We start from the raw sequence: 21,424 nt of genomic DNA, 5'->3' as shown, positions 1-21,424 counted from the left end.
GTGGAGATTTTGAACGTTTACAAGTTTTCAAAAAAAAGGGGGGTGGGGGTGACCCCAGGGGACTCCCCCTCAATGTCATTTGATTTGTTTTATTGTCCCATTCAAGAATATATATGGTTTAGGGGTGGGGATCTCGACTGTTTACAAGTTATCAAAAAGAAGGGGGGTGGGGGTGACCCCCATGGACTTCCCCTATATATCATTTGATTTGTTTTATTGTCCCATTCAAGAATATATATGGTTTAGGGGTGGGGATCTCGACAGTTTACAAGTTCTTAAACAGGATGGGGTGGGGTGACCCTAGGGGACTTGCCTTTTGTTTCATTAGATTTGTTTTATTGTCCCATACAACAATATATATGGTTTCTGGGTGGGGATCTTGACCGTTTACAAGTTTTCAAAAAGAAGGGGGGCGGGGGTGACCCCCATGGACTTCCCCTATATTTCATTTGATTTGTGTTATTGTCCCTTACAAGAATATATATGGTTTAGGGGTGGGGATCTCGACTGTTTACAAGTTCTCAAACAGGAGGGGGTGGGGGGTGACCCCAGGGGACTCGCCTTTTATTTCATTTGATTTGTTTTGTTGTCACATACAAGAATATATATGGTTTCAGGGTTGGGATCTTGACCGTTTACAAGTTTTCAAAAAGTAGGGGGGTGGGGCTGAACCCGGGGACTCCCCAAATATTTCATTTGATTTGTTTTATTGTCCCATACAAGAATATATATGGTTTAGGGGTGGGGATCTCAACCGTTTACAAGATAAAAGCACATTCTCAAATTGAAAGGGGGTGGGGGTAAGAATATATATGGTTTAGGGAGACTTAATTATCTACAAAATGTGTAATAATGAAGAGTAAATTTCAAATTTCATTTATACAGTCCTACTAGTAAATTTCAAATTTTATATATACAGTCCTACAGATCTTATCAGGAAACAGAAAATTTTGAAATAAATCTGTCACTCCAATGATATTATATGCTAAGATATAACCCAGATCTAATTAATAATTAATAATGTAATTAACTTCAAAATGTCTAATAATATAGCTTATAATCATTACCACTTAGGAAATAGATAATTTTCAAATAAATCTGTCACTCCAATTTTTATTGTGAGATAAGACATTATGCTTAGTCATAAAAAAGATAACAAGAGTAAAATATTTAAAAATTCCACTTTTGGATATTAAAAATGGCGATAACTCACAAAGGAGATACACTAATAACTTGAAAATTGAACTAGACCTTCATTAAGTCCCAGGAAACAACATATTTAAATTTGAAAAAAATGTGTTAAAGCGTTTTCATGTTATTGTGCTGACACTGTTTGGCAGCTGCCTGTAGGCCTGCCCAGCCACCCGCCGTACATCACCATTTCAATAACCGATATTTCCTTTGAAAAACAAGTTAAAAAGGCAAAAAAAATCCCCCCCCCCCCCAATTTTTTTAACCCCCTTATGATTCATCACCCCACAACTCAATCCCATCCTTCCCTTTGTGGTATGGTACCTTGCAGTACAATTTCAGAGAGATCCATACACTTGAACACAAGTTATTGTCTGGAAACTAGAAAAATATTTGTTTTTTTTGCCCCTTTTTGGCCCCAAATTCCTAAACGTTTAGGGCAATTACCCCCAAACTCAAACCCAGCTTTCCTTTTGTGATATGGAACCTTGTAGTACAATTTCATAAAGATCCATACACTTACACACAAGTTATTGTTCTGAAACTAGAAAAATGCTTGTTTTTTTCCCCTTTTTGGCCCCTAATTCCTAAAATTTTGAGGCAATTACCCCCAAAATCAATCCCAGCCTTCCCTTTGTGGTATGGTACCTTGCAGTACAATTTCAGAGAGATCCATACAATTGAACACAAGTTATTGTCTGGAAACTAGAAAAATTTTTATTTTTGGCCCCTTTTTGGCCCCTTATTCCTAAACGTTTTGGGCAATTACCCCCAAACTCAATTCCAGCTTTTCCTTTGTGATATGGAACCTTGTAGTACAATTTCAGAAAGATCCATACACTTACACACAAGTTATTGTCATGAAACTAGAAAAATGCTTGTTTTTTGCCCCTTTTTTGGCCCCTAATTCCTAAATTTTTGAGGCAATTACCCCCAAAATCAATCCCAGCATTCCCTTTGTGATATGGAACCTTGTGGTACAATGTCAGAGAGATCCATACACTAACACACAAGTATGTCTGGAAGTTACAAAAATGCTTATTTTTGGCCCCTAATTCTTTAACTGTCGATACCATAACCCCCAAAATCATTCCCAACCTTCCTTTTGTGGTATTGAACCTTATGGTAAAATTTCATAGAGATCCATTCACTTAAACTAAAGTTAGAGTGTGAAAACCAATGTGTCTTTGGACGACGACGACAACGCCAACGTCATACCAATATACGACCGCAAAATTTTTTTGCGGTCGTATAAAAATTGGTATCCCACAAATAATAATGAAACTAGCAGGAAAAAAGTCACCAGCAGGGAGCATTTAAATTTACTATTTAAAGGTAAACTATCTTACTACCTGTACATTAGGAACCAACCTATTTATATCATACAGGTAACTTTCTGTCAGGAAGTAGGTCACCAATGGGGAGCAGTTATTTAGGCACTGTATTGTAGAATTCATGTAACATGTGTTACCAAGATTTCTCAATCCCGTCAAGGCTCGTCCCTGGAAAAAATAAAATAAATCATATTTTTAGTTTTATTGCATAGAACACATAATATGTTCTCTAATTACTGATGATTTACTGTGTTCATTCATTATCTTCTTAAGGGCATCAGTACGCAAAGGTCTAAGTATATCTAGTCATCACTAGCCTCTCAACACTGAGGTCAAAAGTTCAAACCCCACTCCTGGCAAGGTGCTTTTGACTCTGATCTTAACTGACTAGGTTTCCCAGTTTTCCGTTTGAAGGCAGTAGTTCTCTTCATGCCTATAAAAACTGTGATATAGGCAAGAGTGCTTAAAGTTGTGTTAATCACAAACAATCAATCAGAAAGAGATTTAAGTCATAAAGACAATGACCTTTGATGATCTTAAGTTTAAGAGCATGAATAACGATGATTTAAAAGTCATTAAGATGACCCAGGATGATAATAAGGTCCTTGCTCTTACTCCTATTAAATGCTGTGTGCTTTGTGAAGAAGCAGCAAATACCACTTTTCAAATCTTTCATTTTAACCAGGCTTGGGATAAAAAATATGACCTCCCACATTTGAAAAAAGCATGCTACCACAAGGCGATTTTTAAGTTTAAGTCAAGGGAATGACTCAATTAAACAAACCAGCATCTCTTTAAAACAAGGACAATAATGAGAGTTTGATTTGTCTTTATAAGAAGCAATAAAATACTGTAAATTCAAAAATTATTGCGAGGCTTTTGTTATTGCCAATAAAGTAACAGGATGAGTATTGCAATACATGTTATAAGAACTCCCATTCTGCAATCTATCACATATCTTTGTATGCAGCTCTTCTTGTAATTGCAATAATTATTGTCACATTTTGGTCTGTCCTGTCGAAATCGCAATAATTTCTGATTTTACAGTATCTACCATGTTACCAAGGGTTAGATAATGAATACCTACCACATTGCCATACACCGGGTTTAAGTTCCTGATCCTTGCTGCTTGTTTCTGAGGTGATGGTCTGTTCGCCTCTGGAATCAACTGTCTGAAACAACAAAGTATCATTGGTGTTATCTTTCTTCCTGAATTTTATCATTTGATTCCTCATTCCTTACGGACATGTTTTATCTATAGGAGTAAAATGTCAGGTGTCACTAGTGGAGCAGATACTGCTTACCCTTCCGAAGCACCTGAGATCACCCCTGTTTGCAGTGGGTTAGTGTTGCTCAGTTGATATTTTTAAGTGTGTTTTGTAGACTGTTATTCTTTTGAAATTATTATATCGGTCTCTCTTTGACTTATAAGTTTTGATTCTCTCTTGATGTCTTTCGCCTTTTTTTTCTATATATACAAAATATGAATCTATACTTGGTCTCTGTGACAATGACCTTTGGTCTCACCTTTGAGCATGTTTATTAGATCTATCTATACTTGGTCTCTATGACAATGACATTTGACCTCACCTTTGTGCTGGTTTATTAGATCTATCTATACTGGGTTTTAGTGGTGGTACTTTGTCTTCCTCCTCCATCATTTTAGCGATGTTTGGTGATGAGTTAGACCGTGACAGGCCTCTCTTTGTTGTAGTAGGTTCATCTTTCAATTTTGTTGTGTACTTGCCATCAGCTGTTCAATAAAAAATACATCTAATTTATATCATATTATATTATTTTTCTCTAATTCTTAGCCTATTTATTCTCTTCCTGACTGGTTGAATATTTTTTTATAATCAACATGCAGTTAATTTGATCTCAAATCTTCATTGGTCAAAATTCAATAAAGACCTAAAATTTTTCCTCTGAATTTGTTATTCTGACGTCATGAAAAAAGGCAAACCATGCCTAATGAAGTCATATAGAAAGTACATATCTTTTTTCAGATCATTAAAACACAAAGAAAAGTTTGCAAACATATCGCCTAAAACTTATTAGAGAAAAAAAAACAGATTCCACAAGCAAATTTCACGTAATAAGATAATATTTCACTCTCAACAGTTAGAGTATAAATATTTTAAATGTTCCACCAGAAAGGGGTTTAAATTTTAAAAATTAACTGACTCTGGAATGTAGTATATCACACATAATAATATGGTGGAACCTATATATAATTATACTCTTGATTGTCCATATCACCATGTTATTGAGTGGTAAATTAAAACTAAAATTTCATACTATTTATACCACACTGTGTTTGCTCATTCTAATATCTCTACCATTTATATAACCAATTAAATATCAATGATAAAATAATTATACTGTAAATTCAGAAATTATTGCAAGGTTTTTATTAATGCGAATAATGCGACTGTATGGGTATCGCAATAATAAAAACTCGCATTCTGATAACTGAAACATAGATCTGTATGCAGATTTTTTCGAAATCGCAATAATTAAACTCGCATTTTTCTCTATTCTTGAAAAATCGCAATAATAAATGCACGCAATAATTTCTGAATTTACAGTAGTACAAATCAAAGAATGTGTCCATGGGACACAAGATGTCCCTGCTTAAGGACATTACTTAAGGACCGCAAAAGTGACATCCAGAAGGACAAGGGTAAAACTTAATGTCCCCTCCTCTGCGGTATGGGCATTAAAAAAAATATGAATATCTCGACAAAATTTTCTAATATCAGATTGTGAAGACCAATACCACATCTAAATAGGTGGAACAATCTAAATGAACTAAACAAAAAAATCAATTTGTTCCTCCTGGAAACATTTCCAATCGTGCTTACCTGGCTATTTGTTTCTCTTGGAGATATTTCCCATTGTGCTTACGTGGCTATTTTTTTTTTCATTTTTTCATTTGGAGACCTTTCCCATCATGCTAACCTGGCTATTTGTTTCTCTTGGAGACATTTCCAATTGTGCTTACCTGGCTATTTGTTTCACTTGGAGACAATTCCCATCATGCTAACCTGGCTATTTGTTTCTCTTGAAGACATTTCCCATTGTGCTTACCTGGCTATTTGTTTCTCTTGGAGATATTCCCATTGTGCTTACCTGGCTATTTGTTTCTCTTGGAGACATTTCCCATTGTGCTTACCTTGCTATTTGTTATACCTGGAAACATTTCCAATCATGCTAACCTGGCTATTTGTTTCTCTTGGAGACAATTCCCATTGTGCTTACCTGGTAATTTGATTTTTGTCTGTGGAGGTTCCCATTGTGTTGTTCCTCTGTTGTGATTTATATAGTAATATCTATGAGTTGGACCATCTAATCGTTTCTCCCAGCCTGTGGGTAAGTTAGGTGATGGTATTGTTTTTATCTTCGGACTTTCACCTAGAATATAAAAAAAAATTGACAAACAATTATATTATATTAAGAAATGACGACATCTCATACAAATCCCATTTTGTGATTTCAAGTCTGTTTGTGGATGTAGGAAATAATGTTTATTTGTGGATATTACAGGCAATGTATTTGGCGTTGAACATGATAGTTTACCTATACCCATGAATAACAAGAATGTGTCCAAAGAACACAGATGCCCCTTCGCACTATCATTTTCTATGTTCAGTGGACCGTGAAAAATTGGGTAAAAACTCTAATTTGGCATTAAAATTAGAAAGATTATATCATAAGGAACATGTGTACTAAGTTTCAAGTTGATTGGACTTCAACTTAATTAAAAACTACCTCGACCAAAAACATTCACCTGAAGCGGGACAGATGGACGAACGAACGGACGGACAGACCAATAAACATAATTCCCATAAATGGGGCATAAAAATGAATTTACAGTATATAAAGATCTGACTAAGTACACCTGTAGATTATTACCTTGGATTAGTTTGAGTTTTTCCTCAGCCTCTCTCCTTGCCTGATCTGCTCTTGCCTTCTCTTCTGCTTCTTTCTTTGCTTTGTCCTCTGCAATCTTTCTTGCCTGGTCATCCCTTGCCTTTTGTTCTGCCTCTCTCTTTGCCTGTTCCTCCCTTACCCTTTCCTCAGCTTCTCGCTTTGCCAGTTCATTCTTGGCACGTAGCTCAGCCTCCATTCTTGTCTGCTCTACTTTTGCTGCTTCCTCTGCTATTTTCGCCAGTCTTCTCCTTTCAGTTTCTTCTTCTCTCAGTTTTCTATCTTTATGTTCTTTTGTCTTTCTCTCATGAGCCTCCTTTTCTTGTCTTTCAATAGCAAGCCTATCTTCCTCTTGTCTTTTTATAGCATCTTCTTTTTCCTTTAACTTTCTATTTTCTTCTAGTCTTTTCAGAGATTCTTCTCTGCTCTGTGTTTCCTTTAGACTTTTTTCTTCTTCCTTTAATACATATAAACAGTTCAATGTGCAGCTGGAACACATACTGTGGATCCATTAATATTTATTGGATACCAGGAAATTTAAATGTTCAACGAGTTACAAATTTTCTAAAGGAATGTATGCATATTTTACCAAAACCAGGAAATTAAATATCCACGAACATGTAAGTTTTCCTAAAACCATGAAAATTGGTACCCACGAAAATAAATGAATCCCCAGTATATCATACATGTATGCCATCCTAATTTTATTCAAATTCAGAAATTATTATGTAGATATAAGAAGACATGTATAAATGCCAATGAGACAACTCTCTATCCAAAGCGCAATTTGTAAAAGTAAACCATTATAGGTCAAAGTATGGTGTTCAACATGGAGCCTTGACTTACACTGAACAGTAAGCTATAAATGTGCATTTATTATTGCAATATTTGTAATAGATATCAGAATGCAATACACACTTAGTAGCATTTTTGGCATTATAAAAACCTTGCAATAATTTTTGAATTTATAGTACATGTAATCACTTTATATTTTTAATGAAGTAATTTTTTTTTCCAAAACTTGTGTGACTTTGCCTCATTGAATCAAACAAAAGGTTTGATCATCTATAAGTAAAAGAATTAAAAGATATTTGCAAATATTTCAGATTTAAACTATTCAAGTGCTCAGAACTATACAATCATGACATGATTATTAAATGATTCTGAACCATATCTCCAATTAAAACTTCCACTGAAGCCCTGAACAATACACTTATTCACAGAGATATGCCTTTTTCTATATAATCTCTATGGGAATGAGACTTTATTGACACCTGAAGCAGAATACCTATGTCTCACTTTTTTACTCTGTCCAAAATGAGCCCAAATTAACACCCCACGAATATTACCCACTATACAGTATTTTGTTTTTCCTGCCTGCCACCCTGGAAAGGTCACTGGTGTACTTCAAATTGAATTTTATTTAATACAAAAAGCTTTTCTTATATTTCCAAGGTACTGTATAATCAAGTCTTATGATAAAAAAAGGCCATTCTGAAGGGTGAGACCAGGGAACATTTGATAGTTTTACCAGGTCCCACCATGGACGAGTGAAAATGCAAAAATTCATGAGAGTTGTAGTATAGATAAACAAACCAGTCTCAGTTTTCTCAGTTCTTCTATCTTTGTTTTCAGTTCTCTTTGTTTGAGTTCATGAAGTTCTATGCCCATAGAGTCTTCCTCCTCCTGTAGCCGTCTGGCTGTTTCTTCTGCCAGCTTTAATTCAAAATCTTTCTTTTCCTCTTCTAATCTTGCCCTTGCTCTTGCTCTCTCAAGTTCTTCTTTCTGAAAGGACATGAATATTTATAGAAACTAGAACTGTGAGTGAACCCCTGCCTTACAATATGATATACCCAAGATGGGTAAGTAAACTCTATTATGGGTTATGCTCATTGTTGAAGGTCGTACAGTAACTTATGGTTGTTGATTTCTATGTCATTTGCCCTCTGTTGGCGAGTTGTCTCATTGGTAATTATACCACATCTTCTTATATTCATATTTATTATCTCCTGTTTACATGTAGAGCAGAAATAATATTCTTTTTTGCAAATCCTAGGAAATGTTCAACTGTGCAAACTTTCATCAATATTCATTTTCTCATCAAGGAGAAATTTCACTTAAAAGGCACATGGACAGACAGGGGGATTCCTGCATACCAAATAGATTCTTATCATGACTGCCATATAATAGAGGGCTGCTACTTAAAAGGAGGCTATTGATTGATTTTGTGTTGGTAGTGTTGATTCTCTATAGCATGTATAGTATTTTTCTGCAGTGTTTTGTCTTTTCTAAAAGGAAAAGAAGAGATATTACAAAGTACTTCCAAAAAATACACATTTGGTGCCTTAAAATTGGTAACATTAATGTTATCATTGACATTAGCTCAGCAGTTTCAGAGATGATAATAATTAGACGATACAAAATGATAATAAGCTAAATGACCTATGGCATAACCTGCTATGCGTTAGATGGACTAAAATGTCATATGATTTAATACCTCCTTTCCTTCCTCCAATATTCTTCTTTCTTCCTCTTTTTTCTTTCTCTCCTGTCTAAGTTTGTCTACCTCATCTTGTCTTTTCACCCTCTCATTCTCTATTGTCCTCAATTCTTGATTTCTGTAATTATAATTCATTTTACTGAAAGTGCATTTAAAAAGAAAATACAACTACATTTAACATTTAAATATAAAACAGATTGTGTAAAAATGTGTTTTTTTTCCATATTAGATTGATTGATTGTTGGTTGCTTAACGTCCAGTGGTCCATATTAGATGATAACATCATGAAATTTATTCATATACTGTGGATTCATTATTATTCGTGGGATACCAATTTTCGTGGATTTTATTTGTACAGGTGAACAACAAAATCAAATCTTCAACGAAAGACAAATTTGTTTAGGCTTATATGCAGACTTTGCCATATTTAATATCCACAAATATGCAAGTTTTTCTTTATCAACGAAAATTGGTACCCACGAAAATAAATGAATCCACAATATCTGTGTACAACATTATTTTTGTTTCTATTTATAACTTTCTTACATGGGTCCTCCACCATATTTTGCTTTACATGACTTTATACCTGATATTTTCTCCTCCAGAGCCTTTCATCTCTTCCTGTAACCCTCTCTTCTTTCTCATAAGATCCGCCAGATCTCTAGTTTGTTCTGATTTTTTCTGTTCTATCAATCTTAGTTTTTCTTCTTCATCTTTTAATCGCTCGATCCTTGCCTGTTGTTCCTAAAAAAGACAAAAATATAATGTAGAACAAATATGACAACAAAACATTAAAGATTTAAAATTTCTCAATGTTACAAGGGGAGGTAATTTTATTGCCACAAGATTTTTTTACTGAACATATATACACCTTACATGGTAAATACTGCTATGATAACAACTTGATAATTCTAATATTCAGAAATTATTGTGAGACTTTTATTAATGCGAATAATGAGACTGGTTGAGTATCGCAATAATAAGAACTCGCATTCTAAATTCAATGTATATGTCTGCATGCACATTTATCTGATATCACAAAAACTAATATCGAATTTTTGTGCATTCTTCCAAAATCACAATAATAAATGCAAGCAATAATGTTTGAATTTACAGTACCTTAGTCAGGCCAGTTTAAACAGATTCTAATGTACCTTACTCAGGTTTTACTGTACCTTACTCAGGTTTCACCGTTTTACTGTACCTTAATATTTCTCTCTTTATCCAACTGATACTTTGCAATTTCTTCTTCTTTTTCCTTTCTAATCCTGTTGAGTTCTTCTCGTTCACGTTCTAGTTCTCTAGACAAACTCTGTACTTCATTCCCAGACTCTTTTCTGATTATTTTTGTACTAGATATTGAACTTGTATCAGGATAAAGGGAAGTAACTCTAGGTTTCAATTCATTTAGTTTTTCAAAGTCAGTTTGATTGGTAAGATTTGTAGAAACACTTGATTGTAATGGTTTGGGTTTGGTCGATCTGTCTATTCTTGGAAACTGTGGTCTCTGACCTGAAGGGTCATTAATTAGTGAACTTGGTTGTGATTGGTTAACTATTCCATTAAGTTGATTCTGATTGGCTCTGTCAGGAGTAGGTGTCGTGATGAAGGCTTCATCAAAATCAGGGTAATCAAAATCCACTGTAAGATATATATCAGAAGAAGAATTAAATGTAAAGTAAAGTAAAAAATCACTTTTTTTTTTATTTCTGACATACTTTGAATAATTTGTTCATTTTTCACTTATATAAATATATAGAAATAAAAATTATAGGTTAAGGAGCTACCATTTGATTTTTATGGGGGCTAGGATGAAATTTGAAAAAAATAGGCAGGACAGGAGTTTTGAGTAAAAAAAAAGGCAGGATGAGCAACTTGGTAAAAAAAAAATTCAGGATGACAATTTGTGTAAAAAAATTCAGGATAAACTAGTAAAAAAAAAGGCAGGACCGAATAGAGTAAAAAATAAAAAGGCAGAACATCAATGATTACAACTAAAAAAAAAAAAAACAGGACAAAATTTTTCATCCTAGCCCCCCATAAAAATCAAATGGTAGCTCCCTTATTCATGTATTGAAGGCCAATAAATGTGAACAGGTAGATAGATACACATGATCACTAAACTTTTTTTTTGTTCCTTGGATATTTTTTCATGGCATTATATGATTCAGTCCAAAGATAAAGTAAAGAAATGTCATGTCCACTCTAAAGGATGGATGCAGGCGAGATCGACATTTTAAAATGTTTGCAATCTCACATAACCAACAGGTGGACATGGCAATATTCATGCGAGCTATAGAGTATCAGAACTTGTTGTTGGCTGTTACAAATACATACATGATGGTATAGGGGACATAAGATCTGTTTTTGGCCTTGAGATATTAGAATTGGTTGTTAACTGTGGGTAATACAACAACCACTGGTCATAGCCTCCGTCTAACACCAATGGTTCACTCTTAATTATCACTGTTGAATCATACTGAAAAGAAACAATAATAGAGATATAGATATGATCTCAGTTTCACCATGAAATAATAATTTGCTCAATCAATAGCTAGATTGTTACAAAAGTGCACACTCTGAAATGTATTGGCTAAAAGTCCTAGAGAAAAAAAAGTTATACAAAAAGTAAAAGGAACATTATCAAAGATCCATGTAAATGAGGTAAAAGTTAGATGAACCCTGTCAATGTGAGTATGTATGCCTTACAATTATTTCATAAATCAAATTAAGTGAACCTATTGCATATAGTATATGAGAAACAGAAATTACCTACACTATTGCAGGGGCATCACAAAACTGATCTTGATCTCTGATCCATGATATGGTCAAGTCAGGTGAATATAAGGAGAATGGAGATATGGTGTGAATGCCAATGAGGAAAGTATTCACCAAAGTTCAAATCAAGTGAATGTTAGCAATTATAGGCAACAGTACAGTCTTCAACAATGAGAAATAAAATGAACATAAATTAGGCCTTTAATTTTCTTGTTTGAATTGTTTTACATTTGTCATTTCAGGGTCTTTTATAGCTGACTATGCGGTATGGGCTTTGCTCATTGATGAAGGCTGTACGGTGACCTATAGTTGTTAATTTCAGTGTCATTTGGTCTCTTGTTGAGAGTTGTCTCATTGGCAATCATCATACCACATCTTCTTTTTTATATATCTGCTGGGTTTGACACCAATCTTAATAGAGAAGGTTTGCCATTCCTGTCTAAGGTCGCTGTCTCTCTCTCAGGGAACTCTGGCTTTATCCATCAATGAAAACTGGCAACCATAATATAGCCAAGGCCTATGAGAGTGGTGTTAAGCACAAACAAGAACAACAAATCAAAGCACTGTAAGCGCTGTAGGCAGTTAACCAAAAACCAAGGCAAATGTAATTATGAAAACTGTGGCAGTGTTGCTTCAATTTTTTTTTAAGATTTGAAAGAAAAAAACATTAAACATTCGTATATTATACATTTATGTTTATTAAATGAATTGATTATTAAGGCAAATTAATAGACCATTTTCGAGTTTGTCAGTCACTGGAAAAAACTCGTCAATTATGCTCGCCTTTATGACGTCATTTACCAGATAGAGGGGATGGTCTGTATCCCTGCACTATTAACGTTCATCAAGCATCTTAGTGATTGTCATTGTGCAGGCTAAACTGGAAATAATATTTGTTCTGTAGGTACTTAATCATAATTCCCTAATGACAGCAGTGCAGAAAGACAATTATGAGAATTCAATTTGCCGAATAATTCATGCAATATAGCTTTATAGTTTTCCAACCACTCGCTCAACATGGGAACGGAAGTGACGACGCCCCTAAACGCACGAATGATGTTCACTAAAACCAGAGTTTTTGACGGAAATGCATCGAAATCGAAAGTTGTCTATTTTAAATATTTCATCAAGGTTTTCAAAAGCAACACATATATCAATGTAAATGACCCCCATCTTCACCCCCAAGTCCATGATGTCACTCCATAACAAGTTTGGAATAAAATGACAGGTGATTATAAAACAGTTGGTCAAACATTCTTGGGCTTTACACATCTTGAAAGATTTATATGTTTTCTTTAAAATGAGCCATAAATGAAAAATATTATAGGCCCAGAAATAATTCAATAAATAATTAAAGTAAATTCAATTAACCTAGACTCATTTTTTGCATCAATAAAATTTTATAATAAACAAGAAATAATTGTAACAGGATGCCATTACAAAGTCTCCCAAACAAAGCCCCCATTATTCGTCATTCCCATGGTCGCCTGACATTGGGCAAAGTCCAGTTCATATTGGTTTGGTCTAGTAAAGTGATATGCATATGTGACACCTAGGAGATTGACGCTGTATGTCATTCAAATCTTTTTGAAATGACGAACAGGAATAAATATGGTTTAGGTGTGGGTATCTCAACCATTTACAAGTTCTCAAACAGGAGGGGGGGTGACCCCAGGGACTCCCCCTATATTTCATTTGATTTGTTATATTGTCCCATACATGAATACATATGGTTTAGGGGATGGGGATCTCAACCATTTCCAAGTTCTCAAACAGGAGGGGATAGGGTGACCCCAGGGACTCCTCAAATATTTCATTTGATTTGTTATATTGTCCAATACATGAATATATATGGTTTAGGGGTGGGGATCTTGACTGTTTACATGTTCTCAAACAGGAGGGGGTGGGGTGTCCCCATGGACTCCCCCTATATTTCATTTGATTTGTTTTAATGTCCCACACATGCATATATATGGTTTAGGGGTTGGGATCTCAACCATTTCCAAGTTCTCAAACAGGAGGGGATGACGGTGACCCCTGGGACTCCCCCTTTATTTCATTTGATTTGTAATATTGTCCCATACATGAATACATATCGTTTAGGGGTGGGGATCTTGACCATTTCCAAGTTCTCAAACATGAGGGGATAGGGTGACCCCAGGGAATCCCCAAATATTTCATTTGATTTGTTATATTGTCCCATACATGAATATACATGTATATGGTTTAGGGGTGGGGATCTTGACTGTTTACACGTTCTCAAACAGGAGGGGCTGGGGTGTCCCCATGGACTCCCCCTATATGGGGACACCCCCTATATTTCATTTGATTTGTTTTATTGTACCATACATGAATATAAATGGTTATGGGGTGGGGATCTCGACCATTTCCAAGTTCTCAAACAGGAGGGGGTGGGACGACACTGGAGACTCCCAAAAATTATTTTAATTTGATTTGTTTTATTGTCCCGTACAAGTATATATATTGTTTAGGGGTGGGGATCGCGACGGTTTACAAGATAAAAGTACATTTTCAAATTGAAGGGGGTTGGGATGACCCCCAAGGACTCACCCTATATTTTGTTTGATTTTTTTTATCGTCCTGTTCTCATTACTGAAGAATGTGTGTGTCTGTCACTTACTATTTTCGAGAAATAGTCATTTGAAAATTAAAAAAAAATAAAATCCCATAGTGTTCTATAGTAAACCCCTCCCAATACCCCTAAATAGACCCCAATGCACAAACAAAAGATTAATTGCTCCGCTAGACATGTTAGTCTAACATTTTATGAAACCCTAAGTAAATCTGACAAAAGGTCAGAGTTGTCTTCTTAGACGGTTCGAGTGGATTCGGTGTGACTTGTCCACATTACTTAAAACATCCCATCAACGTGTCGTCGATTTCCAGATCTGTTTCATGACCTCGTTTCATTCATAAAATAACAACAACCTTATTTGGCAAGATAACCAAATAGATATATAACTTTATTTCCTCTATCATAGAGATTTGTTGTACATGAACAAAATTCCTGCGCATTTTGCCATTTGGGAAATATAAACGACTTGTAAATTGTAATTACAGATTTTCGGCGATGAAATATTTCATGTAATTGTTCTTTGACATTGTAGCCAAAAGCACAGTGGATTATAAACTATGTACCAATTTCTATTGAGCACTACTTCCTATGTGCAACTTCAAAAGTTTTGGGTAGTTCGACGATCATTTAAGGCTTTTCTGGTCATATTTTTTGTATTCCAGAAATAAAAGTATGAAAAAAATGTCCAATTAGTTATAATAACATAATAGCCAGCTAGATAATAACAATGGCACGTATTTCAGCATTTTTTGGGTAGAACACACATCTAGGGTGCTCGCATAAGGCAGCTTAACTGCCTAAAAATATTTATATTGTTTATTTAGACATATGTACATGTATACAATCATGATTAAATATATTTACACAAGTTTTGTCAATGAAATTGAAAAGAAATCATTATGGGATCATGGGATATTTTTTTTTTAGGGTCAGATCAAAGTTTGATTTTCGACAAATTAAAAAAATAAGCAGTTTGAGTGCAGAGTGTCAGAGCGATTAAATTATGTTAAATTTTTATTACTTTCATTCAATTTTATACATACAATGAACATGTCATGATATATAGTATGCTCTAGTCTGCCTCTGTTGTAAGTTGACACATGGTCTCTGATAGGTCTATCAGACAGAATTATATTGTGAATTCCAAAATTTAGTGGTTAATGTTGATTTGAGTTGACTTTTAGTGGTACATGTATAAGTTTATTGGCATGGTACAACTTTGCAATAGTGCGCGTTGACTTGCTTCCCTGGGGAGAACACTGAGTTCGTTCAATTTAAGTTCTGCAGTACAAAATGTATGACACAAATCAGACAAAGCCTTACTATAACAGGAATCAAAGGTGAGGTCTGATTGACCTGACTTTAGTAAATGTAAATGACCCGCCCCCTCCAAGTTCATGATGTTACTCGAGATCTATACCAATATTGGTATAAATAAACGTTTGGTAAAACATTCTTGGACTTTATACTTCTTGAAAGATATATCTTTTTTCAAATTGGCCATATATGAAGATTTGTTTTAGGCCCAGAAATAAAAAAAGTTCTGGTTTAGAAAAAATATCGTAGACATTGAATTGTCAAAGTCGGACCACAGGCACTTGTGTCTATGCATGGAAAACCCACTATCAACGTATATTTTGAGCTCCTTAATCTTCCCATGGATATAAACAAGTGCCTGAGAGTAGGACACTGGCTTCATGTCATGATCAAGGTGATGTAGACCTAATTATTTTATCCGCATGTATTTCCCAATTCACATTTGCCCTTTTTTTTATTTTCGCTGATTTTATACATTTTTCGGATATCCGTACCTGTATACAGTGATATATGAATGGGTTTCTACATTTTCATGTGACTTTCTATTATCACACGATCTTTCTGAGTCTAAAATCCATATATATCACATACTACTGTCATTCTCGGCAAATTTAACATGTTTACAAGGTCTCACTAATTACAGACAAGAAGCGTCAAGAAGTACGTAAACGTTGAATGTAACATAATTTTAAACTTCACACAACAGAAAATAATCAACTGTAATTAATTGACTTTTCTATAAATTTATTATTCTAATTGTGTATAAACTTTCTTGTCTCTAAATTTATCTTTTTGTCGCAAATTCGTTCTTACTGTAGCTAAGTGGCCTTAGTTTTTTCTACTTGTCGCTTATTGTCTCTACAATCTTTTTGTCGGTAATTAGTGAGACCTTCTTGATTTCCGGTTTTATTCTATTGTAAACACGTACCATGCATATGTTGGTGCATTACTTGACAAGGTCATTTAATATGTGAAAAACGGAGGTATATAAAAGAATGAAATTCAAATGTGAATACACAATTTATTAACACTCATCTCAATTAAAAAGAATATCATGATTAACAATAATTACCTTTCTATCATCAGAATTCTCCAAATTTAAAAGGTATGTTAATTTCGTCTTCTAATTTGAAATTGCCGCCAACTTATATAATTATTATTAGACTACTGACGTATTTAATACGTATCGACAACAAACAATATTACTACGACTTTTGCCATTTGGGAAATGTAAACATCTTGTCTTTAGAGATTTTCGGCGATTAAATATTTCATACAATTGTTCTTTGACAAACTTTTGGGTGGATCGCCGATCATTTAAGTTTTTTCTGGTCATATTTTTTGTAATCCAGAATTAAAAGTATGAAAAAAGTGTCCAATTAGTTATAAATAACATGATAGCCAGTTAGATAATAACAATGGCACGTATTTCAGCATTTATTGGGTAGAACACAAATCTAGGGTGCTGGCATAAGGCAGCTTAACTGCCTAACAAACACAATATAAGAGGAAACTTCTGTACCTACTTTATATAATGCATCTTTTAGTGTTCTGACTGTAGTCCCAATATTACAGTCTTCTAATTTGGAACTCCAGTCCAATAAAATAATATGGTCTAAATTGCCTCTCTGTTGCCATGGTGATTTGGAATCTTCTGGTAAAGATTTTGCAATGTGATTAACAGTTGTCCTAAAATGAAAGTAATATCCTCATAGAAAAAAAACCAGACACAAGTTAGTATTGAATGATTCAATTAATATTATCATAGAAAAAAAACAGACACAAGATAGTATGGAATGATTCAATTAATAATTTCATAGAAAAAAACAGCGTAAGTTAGTATGGAATGATTCAATTAATATTATCATAGAAAAAACAGACAAGTCGGTATAGAATGATTAAATTAATATCCTTATAGAAAAAACACATGTCAGTATGGTACGCTTAAATTTATATCCTCATAGAAAAAAAAACACGTTTCTTTGGTATGATTAAATTTTTGGTAAATAAGATGAAAAATAAAAGAAGTAATTTTCATTTTTGATTGGTAAATTATCACAGTTCAATTAAAGATTGAAGAAGTTTTGTTATGACTGATTCAACTGTATAAATATTTTCAATAATGTGTATGTGTTTAAGATGTTATTGCTGAAAAATCAATATCTAGTTTAAAAGAAACCTTTTTTTAATCGATATTTAATCCTCCAAAAACGGTGAGTACTCTGAGATCTATATTTTGAGTGTTTTTGTTGTTGGGATGTACCACCAGACCATGTTCACGTCCACTCTATGTTTTTGTTAGATGTATTTCTATTTGTATCCATCTGATGAGTTAAGCCTTTTTAAACTGATTTTTATAGTTTGTTCTTATGTTGTACTGTTACACCACTGTCCCAGGTTTATAGGGGGATAGTTGGGCAACTGCTAACATGTTTAACCCTGCCACATTCTGTATGTGCCTGTATCAAGTCAGGAGCCTGTTATTCAGTGGTTATGGTTTGTTGCTGTGTTGCATATTTGTTTTTTTGTTCATTATTTTGTATATTAAATCCAAAATGTTATAATGACTGTTGTTTTTTAAATGGAAGCTTTTACCTAGAATCTGAAATATTTAAAACAAGAATGTGTAAATTTAACACGGATGCCCCATCCGCACTATCATTTTCTATGTTCAATGGACCGTGAAAATGGGGTAAAATCTCTAATTTGGCATTAAAATTAGAAAGATCATGTCATAGGGAACATGTGTACTAAGTTTCAAGTTGATTGGACTTCAACTTCATCAAAAACTACCTTGACCAAAAACTTTAACCTAAAGCGGGACAGACAGATGGAGGAACAGACGGACGAACGAACGCACAGACCAGAAAACATAATGCCCATAAATGGTGCATAAAAAAAAAATCAATTAATGTTGGACGGTTTAGATCAGAATTATATACCTTTATGCATATGTTTAGGCAGGGTTCTGTTTAAAGTTTCATCAATATCAGTTTAGTGGTTAAGAATGATTTGCAATGATAAGGCACAGATACAGACAAATGGACCAATGTATGGATGGACAGGTTGATTCTCATATATCTCCCAATACTTTGTATAAACATTATTAAGTATTCATATACTGTGTCTATTTTTTATTTTCATGGGATTGAAGAACTTATATACCCACTAAATGTCAAAACTTTTACAAAAGGAAAAGAAAAATATGTTTTGGAACTAAATCAATGTTGATGTAAACATAAATTCTATATAATATTTTCATTATGAGGAAGACATTCTTTGTTTGTGCCTGAGAGAATAGTTACAAGATCAATCTCTACAGCAGAATTTACACATCATTACCCCTGTAGGAACAATCTCTACATTCTTACCATAGAGCCAGAGGAACAATCACCAGGAATATTTATACATTCTTACCCTGGAGGAACAATCTCTACAGGAATATTTATACGTTCTTACCCTGGAGGAACAATTTCTACAGGAATATTTATACATTCTTACAATAGAAAGAAACAATCTCTACAGGAATATTTATACATTCTTATCCTAGAGGAACAATCTCTACAGGAATATTTATACATTCTTACCCTGGAGGAACAATCTCTACAGGTATATTTATACAACATTTCTGGTTGATATGTGATTCTTTGAAGTCCTTGTCTGATCTGACATCCATTATAATTAGCTGTATATCTGGTTCTTGTAGTAAGGTGTAGAGGGATGTAGGAGTTATCTGACCTTGGATGGTCTTTGGTGTCACTGGTTCATCTGAAAAATATACCAACAATGTAATGAGAAAGACTAAGGATTTTTCTGTACTTAGCTGGTCATATGGTTTATCATTAATTACATACTAGATTTGATCAGGTGTAGCCATAGTCCTCTGCCAGTGGACTGGAACTCATGTCTCTCTTATAGTGTTATAGGACTACCATAATCAAAGCATGGTCTATGTTGTGATACAGCCAATTTTATAGCAAATCTACACAATTTACTTGTAAATAATTATTTGCAAGTACCAACAACCTCAGCCTTACTCAATTGTTTCTGTACATGTACATGTCTACGAAATGTTTAATTATGTTTTTTCCATGCACATACATATGGCCTTAGGAATAAATGGCACATGCTCTTCGAGTTCTGATTAGAGCGACACTGATGTGTCTTCAAGTTCTTCAAAGTCAATAAATTTACCTTTTGCTTCTTATTGAAGTCAATAAATTTACCTTTTACTTCTTATTGACAAATGATTAAAGTCAATAAATATACCTTTTACTTCTTATTGAAGTCAATAAATATACCTTTTACTTCTTATTGAAGTCAATAAATTTACCTTTTGCTTCTAATTGAAGTCAATAAATTTACCTTTTACTTCTTATTGAAGTCAATAAATTTACCTTTTGCTTCTAATTGAAGTCAATAAATTTACCTTTTACTTCTTATTGACAAATGATTAAAGTCAATAAATATACCTTTTACTTCTTATTGAAGTCAATAAATATACCTTTTACTTCTTATTGAAGTCAATAAATTTACCTTTTGCTTCTAATTGAAGTCAATAAATTTACCTTTTACTTCTTATTGAAGTCAATAAATTTACCTTTTGCTTCTAATTGAAGTCAATAAATTTACCTTTTACTTCTAATTGAAGTCAATAAATTTACCTTTTACTTCTTATTGAAGTCAATAAATTTACCTTTTACTTCTTATTGAAGTCAATAAATTTACCTTTTACTTCTAATTGAAGTCAATAAATTTACCTTTTACTTCTTATTGAAGTCAATAAATTTACCTTTTGCTTCTAATTTAAGTCAATAAATATACCTTTTACTTCTTATTGAAGTCAATAAATATACCTTTTACTTCTTATTGAAGTCAATAAATTTACCTTTTACTTCTTTTTCCTTTTCCTCTTTTTTTTGTTCACCATCAGTTTCTACCTTTCCTCTAGGACTGTCGACTTTTCCATTGATTGGGGGACTAGAGTCTAAGGGGGACAACTTCTCAGCTATTAATTTGGCCTCTATTTCTTCATACCTACAAAACATATCAAACAATAGTCTTCTAGCTTCATGTAAACGTGTCTGTATCAAGTTATGTGATCAGTTTCACCATTTTATTTTAAAGCTGATCATAAGTCATGAACAATTCAGTATACTAAGTATGACGTGAAATTTGAAATTCTTTATTCTAATATGACGTGCTTCTTTCGCTTTGTGAACAAACCCATGCTCTAAATCCAATAAAATTTGTTTGCACATGTGTATATTGACTTCTTCAGAATAATGAATTTTATCAAATTATCATGAACTTAATATATTTCCTTAACTTTAAAACACTTTCAAACTCTTAAATGGTGCACATGATGTTACTAATTCATTTATTATAACTGTAATGTGTTGCATTCCGAAATGGACATATTTGACCTAGATACGACAACCGTTCATGCTGGCTGATCAAACTCCTCCCTCTGAAAAATCACAGTGCCAGCCGTTTGCTTCTTTACAAACAAAAAAGGGAGAATCATGGAAGAGCCTACACAAACGCTTTTACACTTATACTTATCGGACATAGAAATTACCTTAATTGTCCTATTCAGAATCGAAATAATTGATGCAAGCTATACTTTATTGTAGTTTTAACATGGGTAGGCATTATATTCGTGCTCTGTGTTGAAGACCGTTTTTCTTTACCTATAATGGTTTATTTTTACAAATTGTGACTTGGATGGAGATTTGTCTCATTGGCACTCATACCACATCTTCTTATATCTACTAT

At 33.7% G+C, this 21,424-nt stretch overlaps 1 protein-coding gene across 1 annotated transcript in view; it reads right to left on the bottom strand.

The window, feature by feature from the left end:
- The window catches only part of LOC127731681 (ubiquitin carboxyl-terminal hydrolase 8-like), a 47,139-nt gene that overhangs the window by 20,850 nt on the left and 4,865 nt on the right, over positions 1-21,424 (bottom strand). The window contains exons 5-17 of the mRNA XM_052240460.1: positions 20,535-20,683; positions 19,234-19,414; positions 17,173-17,335; positions 11,293-11,434; positions 10,160-10,596; positions 9,542-9,699; positions 8,953-9,073; positions 8,052-8,240; positions 6,441-6,912; positions 5,787-5,939; positions 4,116-4,278; positions 3,613-3,697; positions 2,563-2,693 (exon numbers count right to left, since the gene is read on the bottom strand). Coding sequence (XP_052096420.1) covers positions 2,563-2,693; positions 3,613-3,697; positions 4,116-4,278; positions 5,787-5,939; positions 6,441-6,912; positions 8,052-8,240; positions 8,953-9,073; positions 9,542-9,699; positions 10,160-10,596; positions 11,293-11,434; positions 17,173-17,335; positions 19,234-19,414; positions 20,535-20,683 — 2,544 coding nt within the window. The remainder of the gene's footprint in view (positions 1-2,562; positions 2,694-3,612; positions 3,698-4,115; positions 4,279-5,786; positions 5,940-6,440; positions 6,913-8,051; positions 8,241-8,952; positions 9,074-9,541; positions 9,700-10,159; positions 10,597-11,292; positions 11,435-17,172; positions 17,336-19,233; positions 19,415-20,534; positions 20,684-21,424) is intronic.

Source organism: Mytilus californianus, unplaced genomic scaffold (assembly GCF_021869535.1).
Source record: "Mytilus californianus isolate M0D057914Y unplaced genomic scaffold, xbMytCali1.0.p SCAF_20, whole genome shotgun sequence".
In the NCBI taxonomy this organism is placed as follows: Eukaryota; Metazoa; Mollusca; class Bivalvia; order Mytilida; family Mytilidae; genus Mytilus; species Mytilus californianus.
The sequence above is the reverse complement of the archived record's forward strand: the minus strand, read 5'-3'. Positions and strand labels throughout refer to the sequence as shown.